Raw genomic sequence first — 24,968 nt, forward strand, 5'->3', positions numbered from 1 at the left:
GGAAATGTTCTGTATCTTGATCACGGTGGTAGTCATGTAAGTGCACAGATTTGTCAAACCTCAAACAATCAGCTTAAAATGCGTGCATTTTATTGTATGTAAATTACACCTCAAAGTTGTTGAGGTTTTTTTAGGGGCTTCTGAGGACTTCTTATAGAGCCCCTCCTTCAAATCGCTGCTCGGGGACATCAGTAACGGTATCAGACAGATCTTTCTCGACTATTCCATAAATAATCCCTTGGCTAAATTTCAAAACACACCCCTCCAAAAAATATACATCCATTAAAATCCTGGTTCGTATATTCCCTCAAATCAGGAAATATAGTAAATCTACAATTCCTATTAATCTTTTTTTTTTTTTTTTTTTTGAGACGGAGTCTCGCTCTGTCGCCCAGGCTGGGGTGCAGTGGCCAGATCTCAGCTCACTGCAAGCTCCGCCTCCCGGGTTCCCGCCATTCTCCTGCCTCAGCCTCCTGAGTAGCTGGGACTACAGGCGCCCGCCACCTCACCCGGCTAGTTTTTTGTACTTTTTAGTAGAGACGGGGTTTCACCGTGTTAGCCAGGATGGTCTCGATCTCCTGACGTCGTGATCCGCCCGTCTCGGCCTCCCAAAGTGCTGGGATTACAGGCTTGAGCCACCGCGCCCAGCCAATTCCTATTAATCTTTAGATCACTATCTTTAGATCACTATCTTTAGATCACTATTATCACTATTAATAAAAGACTCTATTATTCTTTGGATCACTGAAAATTTCTAACTTTGATAAACCAAAGGCAACCTTTGTTATCTAAATTATACGAAAATCAGATGGTTGCCATTCTCTGAATACAAGTTTTGAAGGGCATTATTGAATCTAACAATCTTATATTAGAGTAAAATTGAAGATTTCTGCTGCAAACACTAAGCTCTGTGAATCCATTAGTCATTACGGTATTAGAAAAAAGGTAACAAAGCACATTAAAAAGCAAAATTATAAGGCACAATACAATATATGGCACAGGGAACAATGTTCCCAGTGTGTTGCTATAACATGGGCACATTCAGCTAAAAAGGACAGTATGAGTGAAAAAGCAGACAGCAAACAATTCTGTATCAGCCTCCAGTACACTTCTGAGTGCTATTTATTTTATTTTATTTTATTTTTTGTTTGTTTGTTTTTTTGTTTTTTTTTTTTTGAGACAGAGTCTCGCTCTGTCGCCCGGGCTGGAGTGCAGTGGCCGGATCTCAGCTCACTGCAAGCTCCGCCTCCCGGGTTTAGCCATTCTCCTGCCTCAGCCTCTCGAGTAGCTGGGACTACAGGCGCCCACCACCGCGCCCGGCTAATTTTTTGTATTTTTTAGTAGAGACGGGGTTTCACCGTGTTAGCCAGGATGGTCTCGATCTCCTGACCTCGTGATCCGCCCGTCTCGGCCTCCCAAAGTGCTGGGATTACAGGCTTGAGCCACCGCGCCCGGCCTATTTTATTTTATTTTATTTATTTTTTGAGACAGAGTCTCGCTGTTGCCCAGGCTGGAGTGCAGTGGCGCAATCTCGGCTCACTGCAACCTCCGCCTTCTGAGTTCAAGCGATTCTCCTGCCTCAGCCTCTGGAGTAGCTGGGACTACAGGCATGCACCACTACACTTGGCTAATTTTTGTGTTTTTAGTAGGGATGGGGTTTCACCATGTTGGCCAGGCTGGTCTCGAACTCCTGACCTCAGGTGATCTGCCTGCCTCGGGCCTCTCAAAGTGCTGGGATTACAGGCGTGAGCCACTGCGCCCAGTCACTCTAAGCATTTTTAACATTATACCAAAGAAAAGCCTACTCACTATTAATCTAAATAGAAACTCTAATATGCTCATTTTAGGAGAGAAATTCTCAGTTACATGCAGGGTTCCTGAGGTTAATCTAAATTTATCTACTTACCTAACGACTTTTCAAACTCTGATGTGTTTGTTTTTTTCTATACTATCCAGAACCACCAGATGATGACTTTTTGGAAATATTAACTTGTCTACGTTACAGTGCCCAGTTACTCCATCAAATATTAATCTAGATGGTGCTTGTGAAGGTAGTTTGCTGACATAATTAAAGCCTCTAATCAATTTAAGTAAAAAAGACTATCCTAGATAATCCCAATGGGCATAAATGAATCCTTTGCAAAGACTTTAAAACAGGGCTGAGGTTTCCCCAGGAGAGAAAAGAAATTCTGCCTGTGGACCACAGCTTTGGCTTGTGCCTGCAACAGGTTCCATCCTGCTCATGATCTTCTCTTCCTGTAGCCTCCACAGGGATTTCAGTCTTGCTTAGCCAGCCCCACGATTTTACAAGACTATTCTCTGCAATAAATCTCTTAATATATGTAGGCATATATCACTATATGTACAAATACACATATAAATCTCATAATACATGTATGCTTCTGTGTGTGTTTATATATGAGTGTGTGTATATACGTATTTATCTCTGTGTGTGTGTGTGTGTATATATATACACCTACTAATTCTGCTTCTCACTGGATTCCAACTAATATGCACCACAGTACGGAATGTGAATTTAGAAGTACTACTTCTTAGATTTAATTGGGGAAATATTTTATATTTATAGATGTATTAGTGGGCTTACCCAATCCTCCTTTTAAAATTTCAGGGGGTCAAGAGAGTAGTACAACACTAAATCATCTTCTGACAAGAACTACTATTTTCTGTAACAGCCAACATGGGAAGGAACTATTCACTTATTTCTTTCGATCACAAAGAACAGGCCTGGGAATCCTTCACAACACAATCTGAACCATTTAATATTGGAGATTCTTTTATAAGAAGCAACATAAAATGCAAAGAATAGGATTTTCTTGAGTTCAATTATTGTAACAGTCTCCTTTTATTTTTGCACTTAATGGGTAGCTGAACACCCTTAAGAAATTAATTCTACATGCTGAATCTACGGTGTGGCGCTACAGTTACATTAGTTGAGGAGCTATTTAAGGAGTATTCCAGCATAAGAACTAAATAAAAGGTGGGCTAGAACAAAGACTAAAACAATTACAACCAGCATTATCAGAACTTTACCAGAATGAACACAGACCGATTTTATCAAAAAGTAAGGTACCTAAAGAGGTATAGTTCAACTTGACATATAATCAGCTGTTCTTTAATTCTGATCAAGCACAATTCAACAAGCCCCAGGAGTAGCAAGAGCAGCAGCAGCAATTCACTCTAGTGTAGACTGTAGCCTTACATAACGCTCACTGTCCCAGGAAGTCCCGAACCAAACCCCCGATGGTACAGGGACAGAAAGCTGGCACGGAGGGTACAATCTGTAGGAGACTGGCTTTCTGAGAAACAGCCACGGACAAGGGGCAGAAGGAGCATACACATATAAACACACAGACACCAAAAACCCCAATGGAACAGGACCATGATAAAACAAAAAGAAAAATGAAGAAACTCAAATGATAAATTACAGGCAGCCAGACATACACACAGGAAATAGTGAAATGGCAACACAAGAAGCAAATGATTAGTAAGAAACACAACGCCACACACATGCAAATCAGTACTAAATCTGGGAACAAGAGGTAAAATATAACTCCAACTGTCTGTGACAAAGAATGCACTGATTATCTCCTAAAATAAGCAGAGCTCTGTTTATAAAAATCGCATTCAAGGGCATAAGTGAAAACTACAATCTACCTTAGTTTGTAAGCAAGCCATAATACTAAATATAACCACTTCTACTTAAGACATTGGGTCCAGACGGGGTAAAAGAATAAATCACCTAAGGGTAGGCAGCCTTCAAATAACAGTTGCCAGGAAGTCCAAAAAGAACATAACTAACCTTGGCGGAACAGAAAGAAAATTGATTTGGAATTTACAAACCCCATTCGATTAGCCCTGGCTCAACCACTGTGTCACTTCAGCAATAACTTCTCTGGGCCTCGGTTTCCTCTTCCATAAAATGCCATGCTAGATCACTTTCACAAATTCTATGATTCTACTGTTTATTTAACATCTTAAACTATGTTACCAAGTAACAAATTACAAAGCTGGTAGCAAAAGCTGAGTTATGAAAGCTGTTTCCTCTTTTTTTTTTCCTCCAGTAGCCAAGAAACTGTGTTAAATCCTAAAACAAAATTATAATGCTATAGGGCCAGAGGACAGAAATGTACAGTGCTTTTTCCAACTTTTATAAGAGTTACATTCTGTGGAAAGAGTAAATCATTTACAACTCTTTCTCAAAATGCGAGAAATATAGTGACTAATAAAAGCTGCTATTTGGTGTGCTTTGGATATCAAATACAGACTTGGTCCTATTTCTTACTCTCCTTCGGTTCACATCCATCTCCCAAAAATCAATATTGGCGCCAAAAATGAATCAAAAACGTTTTCAAGCAAGCTGCCTGGAATAGCAAGCAGTAATTTCAAATGTAGATTTCTAATAAGAAATTAAACCATAAAACTTATTCAGGGAATTTCTTTTCTGAAATATATTTAGTGGGAAGTCACTAATCAATCAACAGCACCACATTTTAATATCTATGCAGTACTGCTGCAGATTCCAGGCCTTTCCACAAGCAAAGAGAGGCATGTATTCATGTAAGTACATAAGGGGTGAGGGGTATATACACATGCATGCATGTGTGTGTTGCGGGGAAGGGTGCAGTATAAAAATGAAGACATAACAAACGCACATAATCTAATCTTGAGGCTATTTTAATTTTAAAATTCTGACTTAAAAAATTTTATCCATATGTCTTATCCAGAACTGAACAAAATGAGTAGAGTCAATATCAAAATAAAAGGAAGTAAGTGACCAGGTAATCAGTCCGTGTTATTTACACTTTCAGTACAGTGAAGGAGAACTGTGAAGGTTAGACTTCGTAGTTTTGGTTTCTTGAAAATTAAAATTCTATGACTACAGAATAGGAAAAAATAATAACTTCAGAGGACAATATCAAGTCTACCACTAACCCCAAAACTTTAAAACTTAGTAAAAAATTTATGGAAGTACTCTAACACTTCTCAGCCTTCAAGATCATTAAAAAAATATATTCTTAAGGATCAGTCCCCAAAAGGCCAAGTAGATTAGTGACGCCGTTCTGTCACTGTCAGTCTTTCTGGCTGTTCAGAATATAGGTGATCAATAAAGTTCTACTGGCAGAGTTGTTTCTGCATACTTTTAAATTTATATTAAATATGTGGTGTAAAAGAAGAGGTCAAGAGGCACATGCTTGACCTTTAGCATAAAATAGTAAGAAAACACACCAAAAAAATTCTAGGAGACCTGTCTGCCTAGATCTGTTAAAACACAGAATATTTTAAAGAATTCCAAGTCAGAGACAGCTTCATAAAAAAAAAATTCGTGGCTCCTAAATTGTCCTCAAAGTGTCTCTCCTCCTAATTTTGATCTAATGCACTGAAGTAACAGTTTGTTTTTCAACAATAAAAACTGTGAAAAGTCTAAAAATTTATAGCCCAAGAGAGCATTAGCTCAACAACAAAGGTCTAAACCAGTGATAAAAGATTAACTCCTTATGCTTGAGGATCATTTGGTCATTACATACAGAAATTAAAAAGTAGACATCTGTCCTCTCTTGATTTGCCAGTAAAAAAAAAACTTTAATTTTAAATTAATGAATACTTTCTCTTTTGCCAATCAATGATGTTACAGTCCACAGCTTCCCAGTTTATTCCCATTCTATGTTGCCTTTTAGATACCGCAACAGAGAACGTACACTGACCTAGAGAAAAATGCAGCTAATACAGTAATAGCAAGAACTCGAGAACCTAAATTCAGAGTCAGATATTGAAAAAGTACGTCCCCAAAAGTGTACTTTTAACACCATACTTTAACCTCACGAGTCCCAATCAGCTTCCCTTTCTTACCTTTCCAACTCAGCTATCTTCTTATCTTTGTCATTCTTCTCATTTTCCACCTCCTTCAAGATTTCTAAGAGTCGATCAACTTCTGCCTGGGCCTTGCTAGATTCATCTTTGTACCTGGTGATCTCTCTCTCCAAGTGCTGTATACGGTCACTCATCTCTGGACTGGCTCTGGCTTCCAGTGCTGCCTCATGCGCCTACAGAGAGAAGCATTTCAATCCTATCAGATACACACAGGTGGCAATGGGCAAACCATGTCCCAAATAATGATTTATATTCCAATTTAAGTACAGAATTATCAAATACCTAACAGCTAGTTTGCAATTTATAAGGTCTTTATCTGCTTAAGTATTATATAGACAAATATTAGTAATAAATGGAGAATTATCTTAGGTTCCAAGTAGATTAGTTGTTTTAAATAATACATCTCTGAATATTATTAAATCAAAAATCATCATAAGCCAAAAGATGCTGCAGAGTTTACTGAGACAAACTAACAAGTCATTGGACTGTTGTTATTGATCCCTCCAAGATAATACCAAAAGGCTACACCAGGGACTCACTGCTGATCGTATAGCCGGACCAGTGCAGAGACCTAATTCCCACTAGACCCTAACTTCCATTTCCATTTCCTAGATGCTGCTTTACTTAACGTGTGAATCACATGGCCTTGGGCATGTAGAGTCATACAGATACTGTGAGTGTGATGCCATAAAAATGTGAGTTAGGTTAAGAAAATAGCTGCTACCATCACACAGGTACCTCCCTCATGCAAGGACTAGAGAATTTACAAAATAACATGGGACAAACAAATGAATTCAGAAATCAAGAACCACACTGAAGGATGGGCTCTGTGGCTTGAGCCTGTAATCCCAGCACTATAGGAGGCCCAAGCAGGGGGACTGCTTGCAGCCACAAGCTGAAGACCAGCCTGGGCAACACAGCAAGGTCCTATCTCTACTGGAAAAAAAATTGTTTAAAAAAAAATTTTTTTAAAAGAACCACACTAAGATCTGAGAAAAAATTTTTTATTCAGGATCCTATAAAAGTCAACTATTATTATTAATGCAATCTGGAATACAAAACAGTTTCAATAATTACAAACTAATTTTCAAGTCCTTAATTGTCTTCTGGAATCTTTAAAGCCATGTATGTATAACGTATTTAATGAGAAGACAAAAGCTAAGATGTTTTATTTTTTCTTATTCAATAGACAATATATTTAGTCCCTTAAAATGGTGTGAAAAACTATTAAAGGAGAAAATATATATTCTTAGGAAATATTTCAGAAAGCTCTGAAGCAAAGTATCTTGAGTAAATGAGAAATGTCTATATAAATTGTATTAACACGCTTGGTGAAAGCAACAGCTATACTTTTAAGACAAGTCATTTCCTAAGTTTATTTGTTTAAGGCTTCACACATGTAGAAAAAATCTTTTATCTGTCTTAAATATAGGCTTCCCTAACACTTAACCTTGATATACATATGAAGTATATTTTAAGAAACAAAAATCATGTAAGTTTGGAAGGTAAGAAGAGATCACTGTTCTGCACTGAATGTTGCCCAATGTCTGAAATCAGTTGTTTCACATGGTTTCTGTTTTTGAGTTGTTAATTGTAGGAGGGAAATTCCTGTAGCAGTCAATCCTTCATGGGTGGAAGAAGGCTATAAATATATCTAATAGAAAAGGAGAGAGGGAAGAAGAGTATAAGGAGTACCAAGATCAGGAGATTATTTCAATAGAAAGCTGATCATATTACACATAAAGAGAGGGGACAACAAAGGGGAAGAGATTGAAGATGCAAACAAAAGCAGAAGTAACTGAGAAAACTCTTAGTATCCACAAAGAAAGAAGGCGATGAAATAGACAACAGGAGGCAGCTTGATGTAGGGGCACAAAGACGACTGTGTAAACAAACGTGAAGGCCAGCTGCCATTTAATGTCACTGAGATAACTCTGATTTGTAATAATTCATTATAAATTATTTACTGTAACTCCACAAATATAACTACTGCATATCAGCATTCTGGGCCTTCATACATGCTAGCGAGTCCTTACTTTGAGGTCTCAGCTTAGAAAGTGTCACTTCTGTTAGGAGGTACTCCATGACCTGGACCTAGGTCAGTTCTCTTTGATATAAGCGTCCCTCACACCGTGTGATTTACTACAATTACCTTCGTAAGTGTCTATCTTCCTGACAGAGGCTATAAATTATATGAGTCAAGGGACAGGTCTGTCTTGTCCACCATTATATATCCTCCGTGCACAGTGTGGTAACTGTCAGAGTAAAAACTCAATTATTTGTAGAAAAAATGAATATGCAAAAGTAGTGGGCTAGTTTCCATTTGATTTAAAACAGTCCCTAGGTCTAAATGGTAGGAAAAGAAAAATGATTGGGAAGAGGAGAAATTAATCAGTAACTAAATATAAGTGCATGATTAAATGTAGCCAGAAGATGATTAAGACTATCAAATGAGGCCAGGTGCAGTGGTTCGCGCCTCCAATCCCAGCACTTTGGGAGGCTAAGCTGGGAGAATTCTTTGAGCCCAGGAGTTCAACACCTGCCAGGGTAACACAGTAGGACCTCGCCTCTACAAAAAAATAATAAAATAATAACAATAAAGATAATAAAAGAATACTAAATGACAATCTTTAAAGACAAAATAAATCAAGCTAAAAAAAAAAAAAGATACTATAAACCTTCCCTTCCTTTATGACAACAAATTCTATATCAGAGTAGTTTACATCTAAACTCTTGCTGAGTTAATTTGTACTTTAAAATAAAATTCTAAGAATTTTAAACCACCTTAATGATCTTTACAACTTCATAAATTACAATACAAACTCCAAAAAAGGCATTATTTTTCAAATCAGTGTTATAAGCATCCCTTTAAAATGGACTTCTAAGCCAGGTGCAGTGGCTCACGCCTGTCACCCCATCACTTTGGGAGGCCAAGGTGGGTGGATCACCTGAGGCCAGGAGTTTGAGACCAGTCTGGCCAACATGGCAAAACCCCGTCTCCACTAAAAAATACAAAAATTAGCCAGGCGTGGTGGTACACACCTGTAATCCCAGCTACCTGGGAGGCTGTGGCACGAGAATTGCTTGAACCCGGGAGGTGAAGGCTGCAGTGAGTCGAGATTGTGCCACTGCACTCCAGCCTGGGCAAGAGTGAGACTCTGTCACAAAAATAAATAAAAATAAAATGGTTTTCTAAATTGTGGAATATGACATTGAATTCAAGATGCAAGTATTTCTTCTGTCCATAGAGTCACTTATCATGGTATCAATATGAAAGGTATTTTCTGGATGAAGGTGTTTAATTTCATGGCTTCATTTTCTTCTCCCCTTTCTTACCCATTAAGTTCTAACTATACGTTAACCTATGCTTTAAAAATGCAGATCTATACACCTTGCTTTTAGAATGTGAAAAGGTCAAGAAGATTCAGAAGCAAAAGCTACAAACTTTAGTGAAATAACAATATTTGTATAAAATGTCACCTTTGGACAAGAGAAGCTGATGTAACAGTGAATAATCCTCCTGAAAATACTGAGTTAAAGGTTAAGCTCTCCATCCACAGGCCTTGTTCTACTGAAAAATACCTACCTTTAACATTATTAAAACCTCAGTACTCATACTCATACACTGGAGGCAGATTTTGTTCTTTCATATTTCATACATGTTATAGTAAAACATGCAAGATTGCAAAACCATGCAGATAATCATATTCCCATAGAAATCAACATTTTCACCACATAAGCTATTTAATGAGAAAGTAAACACTAAGACAAGTTTTTTCCTTATTCAATAAACAACAAAACATATTCAGTCCCTTAAAATGGTTTCAAAAATTATTAAAGGGGTAAACACACATACTTAGGAAAGCTCTGATTCAAAGTACCTTGAGTAAAAGAGAAATGTTCATGTAAATTTTGTTAAATGCTTTGTGGCAGCAACAGAGGTACTTTCAAGATTAAGTCCTCTACCAATTTCTTTTGTTTCAGGTTTCATCAGTTGTCAAAATTCAGTTACTAAGCATGGCCTTTATAAAAGACTCTATTGGCAGATACACGATTTAATGTGTTAGCAAAACTGTACCCTAAACTGGTGTGTCTAAAAGCCACAACATGGTGGAAATAAAAGCAACGAGAAGCAGTCCTGAATTAATTAACTCACTAGGAACAGAACAAAGCAAAAGCAGCAGAAACGCAAACACTTTCCAAAGTATGAGGAACTTTTTCTATTTTGTAGTCACCTCAATATACTTCAGAGAGGAATCATTTTTAAAAAAAAAACAAACCTAGAGTTCCTGTTTCGGGAAGGGAGAGATGAGAAGGTTAAGCATATTCATTTATCTATAGGGTGATAAAAATATCATTCACACAAAAGCCAGAAAAAAACTATCAACTGAGACTTTATGGCAACACCTGGCGAGGCCACTTGCTGGCTTGGACGAGAGGCTCCACACTATTACAGGATGCTGAAGACAGTAAGCAGCATCAGGGAGAAAAGAAGACAGAAAAGTAGAGAAAATGGTTTTAAGAGTAGGATAATCAAGGGAAAGAAAATTAATGGTTAAAAACATTTTAAAAAGCTTCAACAACAAAAATCAGAGTATAGAAATAAGTATTTCACTCTACAAGGAAAAAAAAAGAATTAAGCATTTTAAAAATTCTGATAACTCAAGGCTGAGCATAGTGGTCTTGCTCCCAGCAGTTTGGGAGGCCATGGCAGAAGGATCTCTTGAGGCAGGGGTTTGAGACCAGCCTAGGCAACATGGCAAGACCTCTCCATTTTAAAAAAACAAAAGGCGGGGTGTGGTGGCTCATGCCTGTAATCACAGCACTTTGGGAGGCCAAGGCGGGTGGATCATGAGGTCAGGAATTCAAGACCAGCCTGGTCAACAAGGTGAAACCCCGTCTCTACTAAAAATACAAAAATTAGCCAGGCACGGTGGCACACGCCTATAAACCCAGCTACTATGGAGGCTGAGGCAGGAGAATCACCTGAGTCCAGGAGGCAGAGGTTGCAGTGAGACGAGATGGCGCCACTGCACTCCAACCTGGGTGACAGAGTGAGACTCCGTCTCAAAATTAACTTAGCCAGGTGTTGTGGCATGGGTCTGTTGTCCCAGCTCTTCGGGAAGATGAGGCAGAAGATCACTTAAACCCAGAAGTTTGAAGTCACAGAAAACTATGATTATGCTACTGCACTCCAGCCTGGACGACAGAGCAAGACCCTGTCTCCTAAAAACAAAGAAAAAAAGACCAAAAAAAAATCTGGTATCTCAAAAGTTGAGTTTCAATCCTTTCCTTAATAAATTCTGAGGACATTATCTCATACTGAAGACATGGAATGCCAATATTCAGATACAGGATATAAATTCTTAAGCTATAAATAGGTCAAAAATGACTTCAATTATCATTACCTCAAGACCAGTCATTTCCCACTCCAAACAAAACAGAGAAGAAATCTACTTTAAAAATGTCAATGATAGGCACAGGCTTTTGAATAAATGTAAACTAGAACACTAATAATACACTAGTAATAGTTTCCAAGAAGAAAATATGCCAAATAGTCCTTTATGTAAATCTACACATAAGCTGTAAACCAAAAAACAGAGCCTAATGTAGAAGGTGAAGATAACGAAATTCTAGGCCTCATAAGCTGCTATGAAAAATTAAAAGTATAACAAGTAAAAAAAACTTTCTGACAACATGTGCCCTGTCTTTTTAAAAAAAATGCTAGGAAATTAACATTCTCCAAAATGAGATAAAATCTGAAACAGGATATTTAACAATTGTTCTGAGTCTCAGATCTTACTACACAGGTTAAATTAGAGAATACGCTCTCCCTTATTCTTCTTTTTTGTGTATGTGAGATGGAGTTTTGCTCTGTCGCCCAGGCTGGAGTGCAGCGGCGGGATCTCGGCTCAATGCAACCTCTGCCTCCTGGGTTCAAGCGATTCTCCTGCCTCAGCCTCCTGAATAGCCGGGATTACAGGCCCGCACCACCACGCCTGGCTAATCTTTTGTGTGTTTTTAGTAGAGACGGGGTTTCGCCATGTTGGTCAGGCTGGTCTCGAACTCCTGACCTCATGATCCGCCCGCCTCGGCCTCCCAAAGTGCAGGATTACAGGCGTGAGCCACCGTTTTCTCTTTTTTTACGAGATGGGGTCTCACTCTGTAGCACAGGCTGGTGTCCAACTCCTGACATCAAGTAATCCTCCCACCTCAACCTCCCAAGTAGCTGGAATTACAGGCACGAGTTACCGCACCCGGCAGAAGTCTGATTCTAATGGAAGAAAAATGTCAGGTAACTGAGATTTTTACACTGTCGTCTCATATTTCACCCACGAGGGAGCTGCATATTTTAATTTTTCTCTGAACTGTCAATTTTCAAAGACTTGGGGGATTATCTTGAATAAAATAAAGTAGGATAAGAATGCTAAGATAATTCAGGTATACATGGTATTTTAAAGTTTGGGGGATTATTACTCCATTGGTAAATTATTTCATATAAACATGCCAAGGCTATGCTCTTATTTAAAGCAAAGCAAAAAAAAAATGTGAAAATTTTTCTTTAACCTTTTTCAATTGTGATTCCATTTTCAGACACTCCTCCTTCTTCTGCTCCAAAGCGATCTCTAGTGTCTTAAGCCGTGAGTCCTTTTTCAGTCCTGAGGACGCCAGAGAAGAAGCATGCTCTTTCAGATCCAGAAGTGAAGCCTAAAAGAAGCAACACACATCTAGAATAAATAACTATAAACAAAATAGAGATTTAAAATTTTAAATTTATCATGGTAGCTGTAATTTCCTTTCCATTACCAAATGCTGACATATTTCCATTTCAAGGAAATTCATCATGAAATATAAAACAATATTAACTCTAGCTTTCAACTCTTAACAAATAAGATGGATTCTCAAGAAATACCAATTGAACAGTGATTTAAAGAGTTCTGTCAATACATACCCATTCTACAAAATAAACCAAAGTAGATCAAGCTTTGTGAATGTAAGTAGTCAAACCTCAGTAGCTACATTAACTTAAACAAAATACATTTTTCGGCCAGATACTTGTAATCCCAGCATTTTGGGAGGCTGAGGCAGGGGGATCACTTGAGGCCAGGAGTTCAAGACCAGCCTGGGCAACATAGCAAGACCCTGTCTTCACAAAAAAAAAATTTTTACCTTAGCTGGGCATGGTAGTGCACAAGTATAGTCCCAGCTACTTGGAAGACTGACATAGGAAGATCCCTTGGGCTCAGGAGTTCAAGACTGCAGTGAGCTATGATAACGCCATTGCACTCCAGCCTGGGCAACAGAGTGAGACGCTATCTCTTAAAAGAAAAAAATAAATAAATCACATTTTTCCCTATTAAAAGAAAAATTCTATTAGGAATTTAAACTTCCATAACATTTCCTAAAGATATCAGAAAGAAAATCCACAGAAAGATGCTACAGTTCATGCATTATCACCATCTGATTTCACAGCATGAGGCATCTTTGCTCTTCAGGTCATACTAACAGGATTCTCCAAAAGCAAGATTCAAGTAGATTAAGTCACCCAATTTAATAGCTGTTGTGTTCTTTGATAGTTGGTATACATAAAATTTCCTTCTTTTGCATATTCCTTTTATCTGTCAACTTTCTTATCTTTAGCACACTAGTTCTCCAAATGTATCTGAGCTTCAGTTACTTTAGGTCTATAAAAATATTAGTAAGTAAAAAACCAACATAAAACATAGTAACACTTAGAAAATGAATGAACCAATCCACTACGTCTCTGCAAAGCTTTCTGAAATATTCCTTAAGGTATCCAAGAAAGCCTGCTAAAAGAATACTAAGCATTTTCCATCGAATCCTTTGTACATGCATTATGAAAACACCAACAACATACAGACACGTGCAATGATTGAGCAAACACACTAACAACATACAGACACGTGCAATGATTGAGCAAACACACTAACAACATACAGACACGTGCAATGATTGAGCAAACACACTAACAACATACAGACACGTGCAATGATTGAGCAAACACACTAACAACATACAGACACGTGCAATGATTGAGCAAACACACTAACAACATACAGACACGTGCAATGATTGAGCAAACACACCAACAACATACAGACACGTGCAATGATTGAGCAAACACACTAACAACATACAGACACGTGCAATGATTGAGCAAACACACTAACAACATACAGACACGTGCAATGATTGAGCAAACACACTAACAACATACAGACACGTGCAATGATTGAGCAAACACACTAACAACATACAGACACGTGCAATGATTGAGCAAACACACTAACAACATACAGACACGTGCAATGATTGAGCAAACACTAACAACATACAGACACGTGCAATGATTGAGCAAACACACTAACAACATACAGACACGTGCAATGATTGAACAAACACACTAACAACATACAGACACGTGCAATGATTGAGCAAACACACCAACAACATACAGACACGTGCAATGATTGAGCAAACACACTAACAACATACAGACACGTGCAATGATTGAGCAAACACACTAACAACATACAGACACGTGCAATGATTGAGCAAACACACTAACAACATACAGACACGTGCAATGATTGAGCAAACACACCAACAACATACAGACACGTGCAATGATTGAGCAAACACACTAATTCCATTTCGGTGAGCTTAACCTCTTTCTCTGAAAGGTCGCCTTGCAATAGGCTGACTTTTTCCTTCAAGTCTTTAAGATCTTTTTTGTAGTTATCAATTTCCTCTTGCTTCTCTCGCTCATCTCTGTCCCTCTGCTCCTTTAAGCGTTCAATTGTCCGCTCCTGATGAGAGAATAAATCAAGATGTGAGGAAATTCCCTTTTGCACTTATATGACTGTAATTCTGCTATTAGCTGATGAAATTTCAAACTTCTATGTTCAAAAGACAATGGTGAGTTTTTAAAGAATCCACTTTTTTTTTTGAGAGAAGAGTTTTGCTCTTGTTGCCCAGGCTGGAGTGCAATGGCATGATCTTGGCTCACCGCAACCTCCGCCTCCTGGGTTCAAGTGATTCTCCTGCTTCAGCCTCCCAAGTAGCGTGCCACCACACCTGGCTAATTTTGTATTTTTAGTAGAGACGGGGTTTCTCCATGTTGGCCAGGCTGGTCTCGAACTTGTGACCTCAGGTGATCCGCCCGCCTTGGCTTCCCAAAGTGCTGCAATTACAGACATGAGCCATAGTGCCCAGCCAGAACACACTTTCTAAATAATTCATCCTTCTTATTCATCTTGCCATAACAAGGACATAGCTTTATTCATTTCAATCCCAAGGTTTCTTTTCTTATAATCTCAACTGGTATTTGATACCACTAAAGTATTCTTTTGGAATATTTCCGTTTATTCAATTTCCAGGTAACTAAAAGCTTACATATACACCCTAAGGGCAATAACTATCAAACATTTCTTCTCGATATATTACTCACACGTCGCCTACAAGGCAATGGAAACAACTCACAACTCACACACCAAAAAGGGGGAATGGGAAAGATGTTGATATATTGAGTTTAAAATATAAAGGAAGGTAAAGAAAAGAGAAATCATCAGAACTTTCTGTCAACAGATACTCAAGAAGTTTGAAAATCAGAGCAATTTGGCCAGGTGCAGGGACTCATGTCTGTAATCCCAACACTTTGGGAGGCCGAGGTGGGTGGATTACTTGAGGTCAGGAGTTCAAAACCGGTCTGGCCAACATGGCAAAACCCCGTCTCTACAGAAAACACAAAAGATTAGTTGGGCATAGTGGCTCATGCTTGTAATCCCAGCTACTTGGAAGGCTGAGGCAGGACAATCGCTTGAAACTGGGGGGTGGAATTTGCAGTGAGACAAGATCACACCACTGCCCTCCAGCCTGCGCACAGACTGGGACTCTATCCTAAAAAAAAAAAATTTTCCCCTTCACACTACATATGTCAGCAAGAGCACACAGCAGTTCTTTTCCCTTTTGCCCACAGGGATTTCTTTTGTATTCTACACCCAGTCTTAGATTAATGAGAACGCAGAAAACGCGTGTGGAGTTGGGGACAGTCACTCACTTTCTCTGCAAGGGCCTCCTCCAAAGTTGTCAAGGCAGTGTCAGTGTTGGTGGTGTCGGCCTGCAAGGATTTGACCCGCTCTTTCAAGCTGCTCATCTGCTTTTCCTTATCTCTAAGCTGCTCTTGAAGATTTTCAATCTAAATGCACATAAATATTTAAGGGAAAAGAGAGGACATTTATAAAAACACAGCGGCACAATCAAAATCATTTCAATTTGAAAACAGTTCAGGGTTGTCTGTGTGTGCGCTTCTGTAGAAATCATTTAATCCTAAGAGTTTCAGAATTACATGCAAAACCTTAAATTTGTAGGCAAATTGAATTTGTAGGAATTTGTAGGCAAAACAAAAAAAAGGTACACACGTGTATGGACACACACACACACACACACACACGCACTCACACACACACACAAATCCCTAACAAAATAAGAAAAGTAGCTAGCAGAAAAGATCCAGTATAGAGATGGCCACGTAGAGAGGAAAGCCATGAGGACTAGAATTACTTCTAATATGACATTGTAAATGCCAAGAGGGATTCCTTGACAAAGAATAAAGGGAGGACAGAGAATAGAGCAGCTAAACAGCGAGAAAGACAAATCAGCTATATAAAGAAAAGGCTGTTCTTAAAGGCTAGTGTTATGTCAGTTTTATATCATCTTTTATCTAAGCAGCAAACATTTTCACAGCCATTCGTTCATACATACATGCATTCATTTACTTATATCATCTTTTATCTAAGCAGCAAACATTTTTGTGGCCATTCATTCATATACACTTATATGTGCTCATTTACTCAAAAACCATTTGTTGAATTCTTTATTACATGCCGGACACAACGGATATGAAGAAAAATGAATAGGCTCGTTTTTATTCCACTATGAGATGGTAAGAAAATGCATCATCACACAGCTGAAGCCAAGCTACAGAAGAGCTTGTGTACCAACCTAAGGAGCAAAGACGCTTGCGTACCAACCTAAGCAGCAAAGACGCTTGCGTACCAACCTAAGGAGCAAAGACGCTTGCGTACCAACCTAAGGAGCAAAGACGCTTGCGTACCAACCTAAGGAGCAAAGACGCTTGCGTACCAACCTAAGGAGCAAAGACGCTTGCGTACCAACCTAAGGAGCAAAGACGCTTGCGTACCAACCTAAGGAGCAAAGACGCTTGCGTACCAACCTAAGCAGCAAAGACGCTTGCGTACCAACCTAAGGAGCAAAGACGCTTGCGTACCAACCTAAGCAGCAAAGACGCTTGCGTACCAACCTAAGCAGCAAAGACGCTTGCGTACCAACCTAAGGAGCAAAGACGCTTGCGTACCAACCTAAGGAGCAAAGACGCTTGCGTACCAACCTAAGCAGCAAAGACGCTTGCGTACCAGCCTAAGCAGCAAAGACGCTTGCGTACCAGCCTAAGCAGCAAAGACGCTTGCGTACCAACCTAAGGAGCAAAGACGCTTGCGTACCAACCTAAGCAGCAAAGACGCTTGCGTACCAACCTAAGCAGCAAAGACGCTTGCGTACCAACCTAAGGAGCAAAGACGCTTGCGTACCAACCTAAGGAGCAAAGACGCTTGCGTACCAACCTAAGCAGCAAAGACGCTTGCGTACCAACCTAAGGAGCACAGACGCTTGTGTACCAACCTAAGCAGCAAAGACGCTTGTGTACCAACCTAAGCAGCAAAGACGCTTGTGTACCAACCTAAGGAGCAAAGACGCTTGTGTACCAACCTAAGGAGCAAAGACGCTTGTGTACCAACCTAAGCAGCAAAGACGCTTGTGTACCAACCTAAGCAGCAAAGACGCTTGTGTACCAACCTAAGGAGCACAGACGCTTGCGTACCAACCTAAGGAGCACAGACGCTTGCGTACCAACCTAAGGAGCACAGACGCTTGCGTACCAACCTAAGGAGCACAGACGCTTGCGTACCAACCTAAGGAGCACAGACGCTTGCGTACCAACCTAAGGAGCACAGACGCTTGCGTACCAACCTAAGGAGCACAGACGCTTGCGTACCAACCTAAGGAGCACAGACGCTTGCGTACCAACCTAAGGAGCACAGACGCTTGCGTACCAACCTAAGCAGCAAAGACGCTTGCGTACCAACCTAAGGAGCAAAGACGCTTGCGTACCAACCTAAGCAGCAAAGACGCTTGCGTACCAACCTAAGCAGCAAAGACGCTTGCGTACCAGCCTAAGCAGCAAAGACGCTTGCGTACCAGCCTAAGCAGCAAAGACGCTTGCGTACCAGCCTAAGCAGCAAAGACGCTTGCGTACCAGCCTAAGCAGCAAAGACGCTTGCGTACCAGCCTAAGCAGCAAAGACGCTTGCGTACCAGCCTAAGGAGCAAAGACGCTTGCGTACCAACCTAAGCAGCAAAGACGCTTGCGTACCAGCCTAAGCAGCAAAGACGCTTGCGTACCAACCTAAGCAGCAAAGACGCTTGCGTACCAACCTAAGGAGCAAAGACGCTTGCGTACCAACCTAAGCAGCAAAGACGCTTGCGTACCAACCTAAGGAGCAAAGACGCTTGCGTACCAACCTAAGGAGCAAAGACGCTTGCGTACCAACCTAAGGAGCAAAGACGCTTGCGTACCAACCTAAGCAGCAAAGACGCTTGTGTACCAACCTAAGGAGCACAGACGCTTGTGTACCAACCTAAGCAGCAAAGACGCTTGTGTACCAACCTAAGCAGCAAAGACGCTTGTGTACCAACCTAAGGAGCAAAGACGCTTGTGTACCAACCTAAGGAGCAAAGACGCTTGTGTACCAACCTAAGCAGCAAAGATGCTTGTGTACCAACCTAAGCAGCAAAGACGCTTGTGTACCAACCTAAGGAGCACAGACGCTTGTGTACCAACCTAAGGAGCACAGACGCTTGTGTACCAACCTAAGGAGCAAAGACGCTTGTGTACCAACCTAAGGAGCACAGACGCTTGTGTACCAACCTAAGGAGCACAGACGCTTGTGTACCAACCTAAGGAGCACAGACGCTTGTGTACCAACCTAAGGAGCACAGACGCTTGTGTACCAACCTAAGGAGCACAGACGCTTGTGTACCAACCTAAGCAGCAAAGACGCTTGTGTACCAACCTAAGCAGCAAAGACGCTTGTGTACCAACCTAAGGAGCAAAGACGCTTGTGTACCAACCTAAGCAGCAAAGACGCTTGTGTACCAACCTAAGGAGCACAGACGCTTGTGTACCAACCTAAGGAGCAAAGATGCTTGTGTACCAACCTAAGCAGCAAAGACGCTTGTGTACCAACCTAAGGAGCACAGACGCTTGTGTACCAACCTAAGGAGCACAGACGCTTGTGTACCAACCTAAGGAGCAAAGACGCTTGTGTACCAACCTAAGGAGCACAGACGCTTGTGTACCAACCTAAGGAGCACAGACGCTTGTGTACCAACCTAAGGAGCACAGACGCTTGTGTACCAACCTAAGGAGCACAGACGCTTGTGTACCAACCTAAGGAGCACAGACGCTTGTGTACCAACCTAAGCAGCAAAGACGCTTGTGTACCAACCTAAGCAGCAAAGACGCTTGCGTACCAACCTAAGCAGCACAGACTTTATTCCAGAGAGGGGAACCATTAGAGATTTTTAAGCACAGAAATGGCCTGGCCAATTCTGTACTTTAAATAAGTAACAGTGCCAGTGTTGGCAGTGTCAGCATGCAAGGACCCGACCCATTCTTTCAACAAAAATTTAAGAGCACTTCGCATATAGACATCGAAAACCATTAGAGTTTGTATCAGTTCAGGCAAGATTACGGGGACTAAACATACTGTGAGATAACATTGTGGAAAGAGCGCGTTATCACTCAAGCACAACAAGCAGCATGTTATCACTCAAGTACAAGGAGACTCAAGTACAATAAAAAAGTATTATTCAAGTATAATAAAAAAATCAAAACTATAAGGAAATTCTGAGGAGCTATCCTTAATAAGCTAAAGGAAAATTATAAATAAACCAACTACTCACAAAGTTCATTCATTCACTATATATACACGAGTTCAAATTCCTGCCATAGATCAGGCACTTTTCCAGTTGCTGAGGAAACAGAGCAATGAAAACAGACCAAATTCCTGCCTTCATGGAGCTTACATTCTAGTAAGGTAGATAAATGAATGACGGGAGGAGGGAGGGAGTGACTGAAGAAATGAATGAATCAATATAGCGTAGGGCAGAGATAAGTTCTATGGAGAAAAATGAAGCAGGAGAACATAACCACCGTCTCCTCTTGAGCTGATACTAGAACTACCTGATTTTTCTACATGGTTTTCAAAATGCAAGATAAACATTATCTCCTCTAGGAATAGTCTGTTATCCTCACCCCCACGAGAAAAACTTGATCATTGTCTGTACCCCATTAATGATACATATACATGTATACATTATGTATAAATACACACTCCTCCATTCTTCCAGGTATCTATATATTGATCACACATCTCCATTCCTCCATCTATCAATCATTATAGCACTGATTAATGTATGTAGCCATATGTAATTCTTTGTTTTATACATGTCTCCACAAGTAGACATGGATCCTGCCCCTCCATCTGTTTTGTACCTTCCTATATGGTACATCTCAGATCGTAGCAAACATTAATCAATAAATGAATATATAAGTTTGGACTTTCATAAACTGCATTTAGGGATTCACAAAAACTCTTGCCAAGAACGGAATTACAAAACAATCCTGGATCCAATTGTCAGGTAGTTTCTTACATTAATAAATTTAGTACAAGCTCTTTAAGGTACCTCTCTAGAGTCAAGAAGGACTTGACAGGCAGAACAAAAAAGTTAAGAAAGAGATTTGCTAAGTTTAGAATAGGGTACACGGATATGTTGAAGCTTACATTTTCACTTGTTAACAAAGAGATAATCATATGGGTGAACCACTGAATTGCCCAGTAAGAGACCAAAGCCTACTGTAAGAATTGAGTTCATCCCAGATGGAAAGCAGTAATAGTCAGACACTACTATTGAAATCGCATCTGGGTCAACATTTAGGGAAACTCATAACCATTAAAGAGAATTTCGCCACTCAAAACTTCAGTACTCTATATACGCATATACCTTCATTTCTTATGCTTTGCTTTATTGCTCTTCACAGGTACTGGTTTTTTACTAACTGAAGGTTCGTGGCAACCCTGCGTTAAGCAAGTCTGTCAGCGCCACTTTTCAACAGCGTTCTAACTTGGTATCTCTGTCACATTTTGGTAATTCCTGCAATATTTCTCATTATTAGTGTATCTGTTATGGTGATCTGTGATCAGTGATCTTTGATGATACTATTGTAATTTATTTGGGGTGCCATAAACTCTACCTGTATGAGATGGTGAACTTAAGAAACGTTGCATGTGTTCTGACTGTTCCACTGATCAATCATTCCCTCTCCTCTCTCCCTGTGTCAGCCTTCCTATTCCTTAAAACACAACTACATTGAAATTAGGCCAATTCATAACCCAACAATGCCCTCTAAATAGTCAAGTGGAAGGAAAAGTCGCATATCTCTCACTTCTAGTCCAGATTTGGAAATGATTAAGTCAAATGCTGCAAGCAGAGTTTGAAAAGTAAAAAAGATTAAGCTTAGTGAGGATGGCATGTCAAAAGCCAAGGCAGGCTGAAAGCTAGGCCTCTGGAACCACACAGTCAAGTCACTGAAGGAAATCAAAACTGCCACTCCAGTGAACACACAAAAAACAAAGCAACCTTATTGCTGATATGGGAAAAGTTTACTGGTTTGGATACAGGATCAAACCAGCCACAGCATTCCTCAAGCCAACGCCTAATCCAGAGCAAGGCCCTAACTTCTTCATTTCAATGGAGATTGAGAGGTGAAGAAGCTAAAGGAGCAAAGTTTCAAGCTAGCAGAGGTTGGTTCATGAGGTTTAAGGAAAGAAGCCGTCTCCATAATCTAAAAGTGCAAAGTAAAGCAGCAAGTGCTGATGGAGAAGCTGCAGCACCTTATCCAGGTCTAGCTAGGATAATCAGTGAAGGTGGCCTCAGCAAACAATGGACTTTGAATGCATTTGGTTGGTGCAAAAGTAATTGCAGGTTTTGCCATAGAAATTACTTTTGCACCAACCTAATAGATGAAACAGCCTTCGGCAAAAGATGCCATCTAGAACTTTTATAGCTAGAGAGGATAAGTCAACGTCTGGCTTTAAACCTTCAAACATTAGCCGGGTATGGTGGCCCATGCCTGTAATCCCAGCTACTCAGGAGGCTGAGACGAGAGAACTGTTTGAACCCAAAAGGCAGAGGTTGCAGTGAGCCAAGTTCATGCCACTGCACTCCAGCCTGGGCAACGAAGCAAGACTCTGTCTCAAAAAGCAAAAACAAAAACAAAAACAAAAACAAACAAAAAAAACACAAAGAAAACAAAGCTTCAAAGAAGAGGATGACTCTCTTGTTAGGGGATAATGCAGCTGGTGACTGAAAGTTGAGGCCAATGTTCATTTATCATTCTGATTAAAGAATTCTTTAAATTAGTAATTAAAGAATTACTCTGCCTATGCTTTATAAATGGAACAATGAAGCCTGGATCACAGCCCATCTGTTTACATCATGGTGTACTTGGTGTATTAAACCCACTGTGGAGACCTACTGCTCAGAAAAAAAGATGCCTTTCAAAATATTACTGCTCATCAACAACGCATCTGGTCACCCAAGAGCTCTGACAGAGAGATACACGGAGATTCATGCTTTTCTTACGCCTGCTCATACAACATCCATTCTGCAACTCATGGATCAAGGAGCCATTCTGATTCCTAGTCTTACTATTTAAGAAACATATTTTGTAAGGCCATAGTTGGTGATTCCTCTGATGGATCTGGGCGAAGTAAACTGAAAACGTTTTGGAAAGGATTCACCATTCCTGATGTCATTAAGAACATTTGTGATCCATAAGAGGAGGTCAAAATATCAACGTTAACAGGAGATCAGAAGAAGTTGATTCCAATCCTCCTGGTTAACTCTGACAGACTCAAGACTTCAGTAGAAGTCGTCACTAAACATGTGGAAATAGCAAGAGAACCAGAATTAGAAGTGGAGCCTGAAGCTGTGACTGAACTGCTGCACCCTCATGATAAAATTTGAACAGATGGGCCAGGCACGGTGGCTCACACCTGTAATCCCAGCACTTTGGGAGGCCAAGGCAGGCAGATCACTCGAGGTCAGGAGTTCAAGACCAGCCAGGCCAACATGGAGAAACCCCATCTCTACTAAAAATGCAAAAAGTTAGCCAGGCGTGGGGGTGGGCGCCTGTAACCCCAGCTACCTGGGAGGCTCAGGCAGAAGAATCACTTGAACCCAGGAGGCAGAGGTTGCAGCGAACCAAGATCACGCCATTGCACTCCAGCCTGGGTAACAATAGCAAAACTCTGTCTCCAAAAAAAAAAAAAAAACAAAACTGACAGCTGTGGAGCTGCTGCTTCTGAATGAGTAAAAAGAGTTGTTTTTTTTGTTTTTGTTTTTGTTTTTTTGAGACAGAATCTACTCTTGGTGAAGATACTGTGAACATTGCTGAAATCACAACAAAATATGTAGAATATTAATAAACTCCGTTGATAAAGCAGTGCCAAGGGTTGAGAGGACTGACTCTAATTTTGAAAGAAATTCTACTGTGGGTAAAATGCTATCAAATAGCACTGTATGATTCAGAGAAATCTTTCTTGAAAGGACGAGTCCATCGACGCAGCAAACTTCATTGATGTCTTTAAGAAATTGCCACAGCTGGCCGGGCGCGGTGGCTCAAGCCTGTAATCCCAGCACTTTGGGAGGCCGAGACGGACGGATCACGAGGTCAGGAGATCGAGACCATCCTGGCTAACACGGTGAAACCCCGTCTCTACTAAAAATACAAAAAAAAAAAAAAACTAGCCGGGCGAGGTGGTGGGCGCCTGTAGTCCCAGCTACTCCGGAGGCTGAGGCAGGAGAATGGCGTAAACCCGGGAGGCGGAGCTTGCAGTGAGCTGAGATCCGGCCACTGCACTCCAGCCCGGGCTACAGAGCAAGACTCCGTCTCAAAAAAAAAAAAAAAAAAAAAAAAAGAAATTGCCACAGCCGCCCCAACCTTCAGCAACCACCACCCTGATCAGTCAGCAGCCACCAACACAGAGGCAAGACCCTCCACCAGCAACAATATTATGACTTGCTGAAGGCTCAGAAAATCATTAGCGTATTTTGCAATACAGTATTTTTAAGTTATGCACATTTTTAGATATAACGCTATTGCATACTTAATAAACTACAATATAGTATAAACATAACTTTTACATGCTCTGGGAAGCCAAAAAATGTGTCTGACTCATTTTATTGTGGTAGAGAACTGAATCTGCAATGTCTCTGAGGTATACCTGTATACACAGAACACAATGCCTTGGTGTTTACATGTTTAACCAGCTGTGCAGGTCATTCCAGTTGCTAACATACAGGCCTTACACAAAGAAAAGCTATGGCCATGCTGCTGATTAGACTTTCTTGTCAAGAAAGGGCAATACAAGAAACATTATTTAAAATGAAATTTCACAGAACCAACCAAGTTTTACAAGACGACAGATTGGTTTTACGAGCCTACCTAATATACAAACACCCCTTACATACATAATAAGGATAATACCCTTCTTTCTACTCCATCATCTGCATCTAGGGAGAAATTAAGGAATTAAAATGTTAACAATTTCACTTTTATACCTTATATGTAATTAAACTATTAAAGGAATCCATTATTCTTTGCTAGTAAACATTTCTGCTGATATACTCAAGTGCAGAAGCTGCTGAACCAGGTAAAATCCCATCAGCAAATTCTCGACAAGCTACTTTCTTTTTCAATTACCCATTCTAGACAGACAGACTGTTGAGTCGGAGAGGTGAAAAGGGATGGCTATTCTTAGACGCTTATTTACTTCTAAAAGAAGAGAAACAAACATTCATAGTGAAAGGATCTCACAAAATAAAAAAAGAAGGGTGGACACTAAGATTACCTCC

At 40.2% G+C, this 24,968-nt stretch overlaps 1 protein-coding gene across 9 annotated transcripts in view; it reads right to left on the reverse strand.

Moving 5' to 3' along the window:
• The window catches only part of LOC105484242 (ELKS/RAB6-interacting/CAST family member 1), a 541,895-nt gene that overhangs the window by 339,005 nt on the left and 177,922 nt on the right, over positions 1–24,968 (reverse strand). For all 9 annotated transcript variants that reach the window (XM_071070649.1, XM_071070651.1, XM_071070652.1 and 6 more), the window contains 4 exons: positions 15,971–16,108; positions 14,580–14,720; positions 12,457–12,597; positions 5,869–6,062 (listed from right to left, as the gene is read on the reverse strand). In XM_071070649.1, coding sequence (XP_070926750.1) covers positions 5,869–6,062; positions 12,457–12,597; positions 14,580–14,720; positions 15,971–16,108 — 614 coding nt within the window. The remainder of the gene's footprint in view (positions 1–5,868; positions 6,063–12,456; positions 12,598–14,579; positions 14,721–15,970; positions 16,109–24,968) is intronic.

The sequence above is a fragment of the Macaca nemestrina genome, chromosome 10, assembly GCF_043159975.1.
Source record: "Macaca nemestrina isolate mMacNem1 chromosome 10, mMacNem.hap1, whole genome shotgun sequence".
In the NCBI taxonomy this organism is placed as follows: Eukaryota; Metazoa; Chordata; class Mammalia; order Primates; family Cercopithecidae; genus Macaca; species Macaca nemestrina.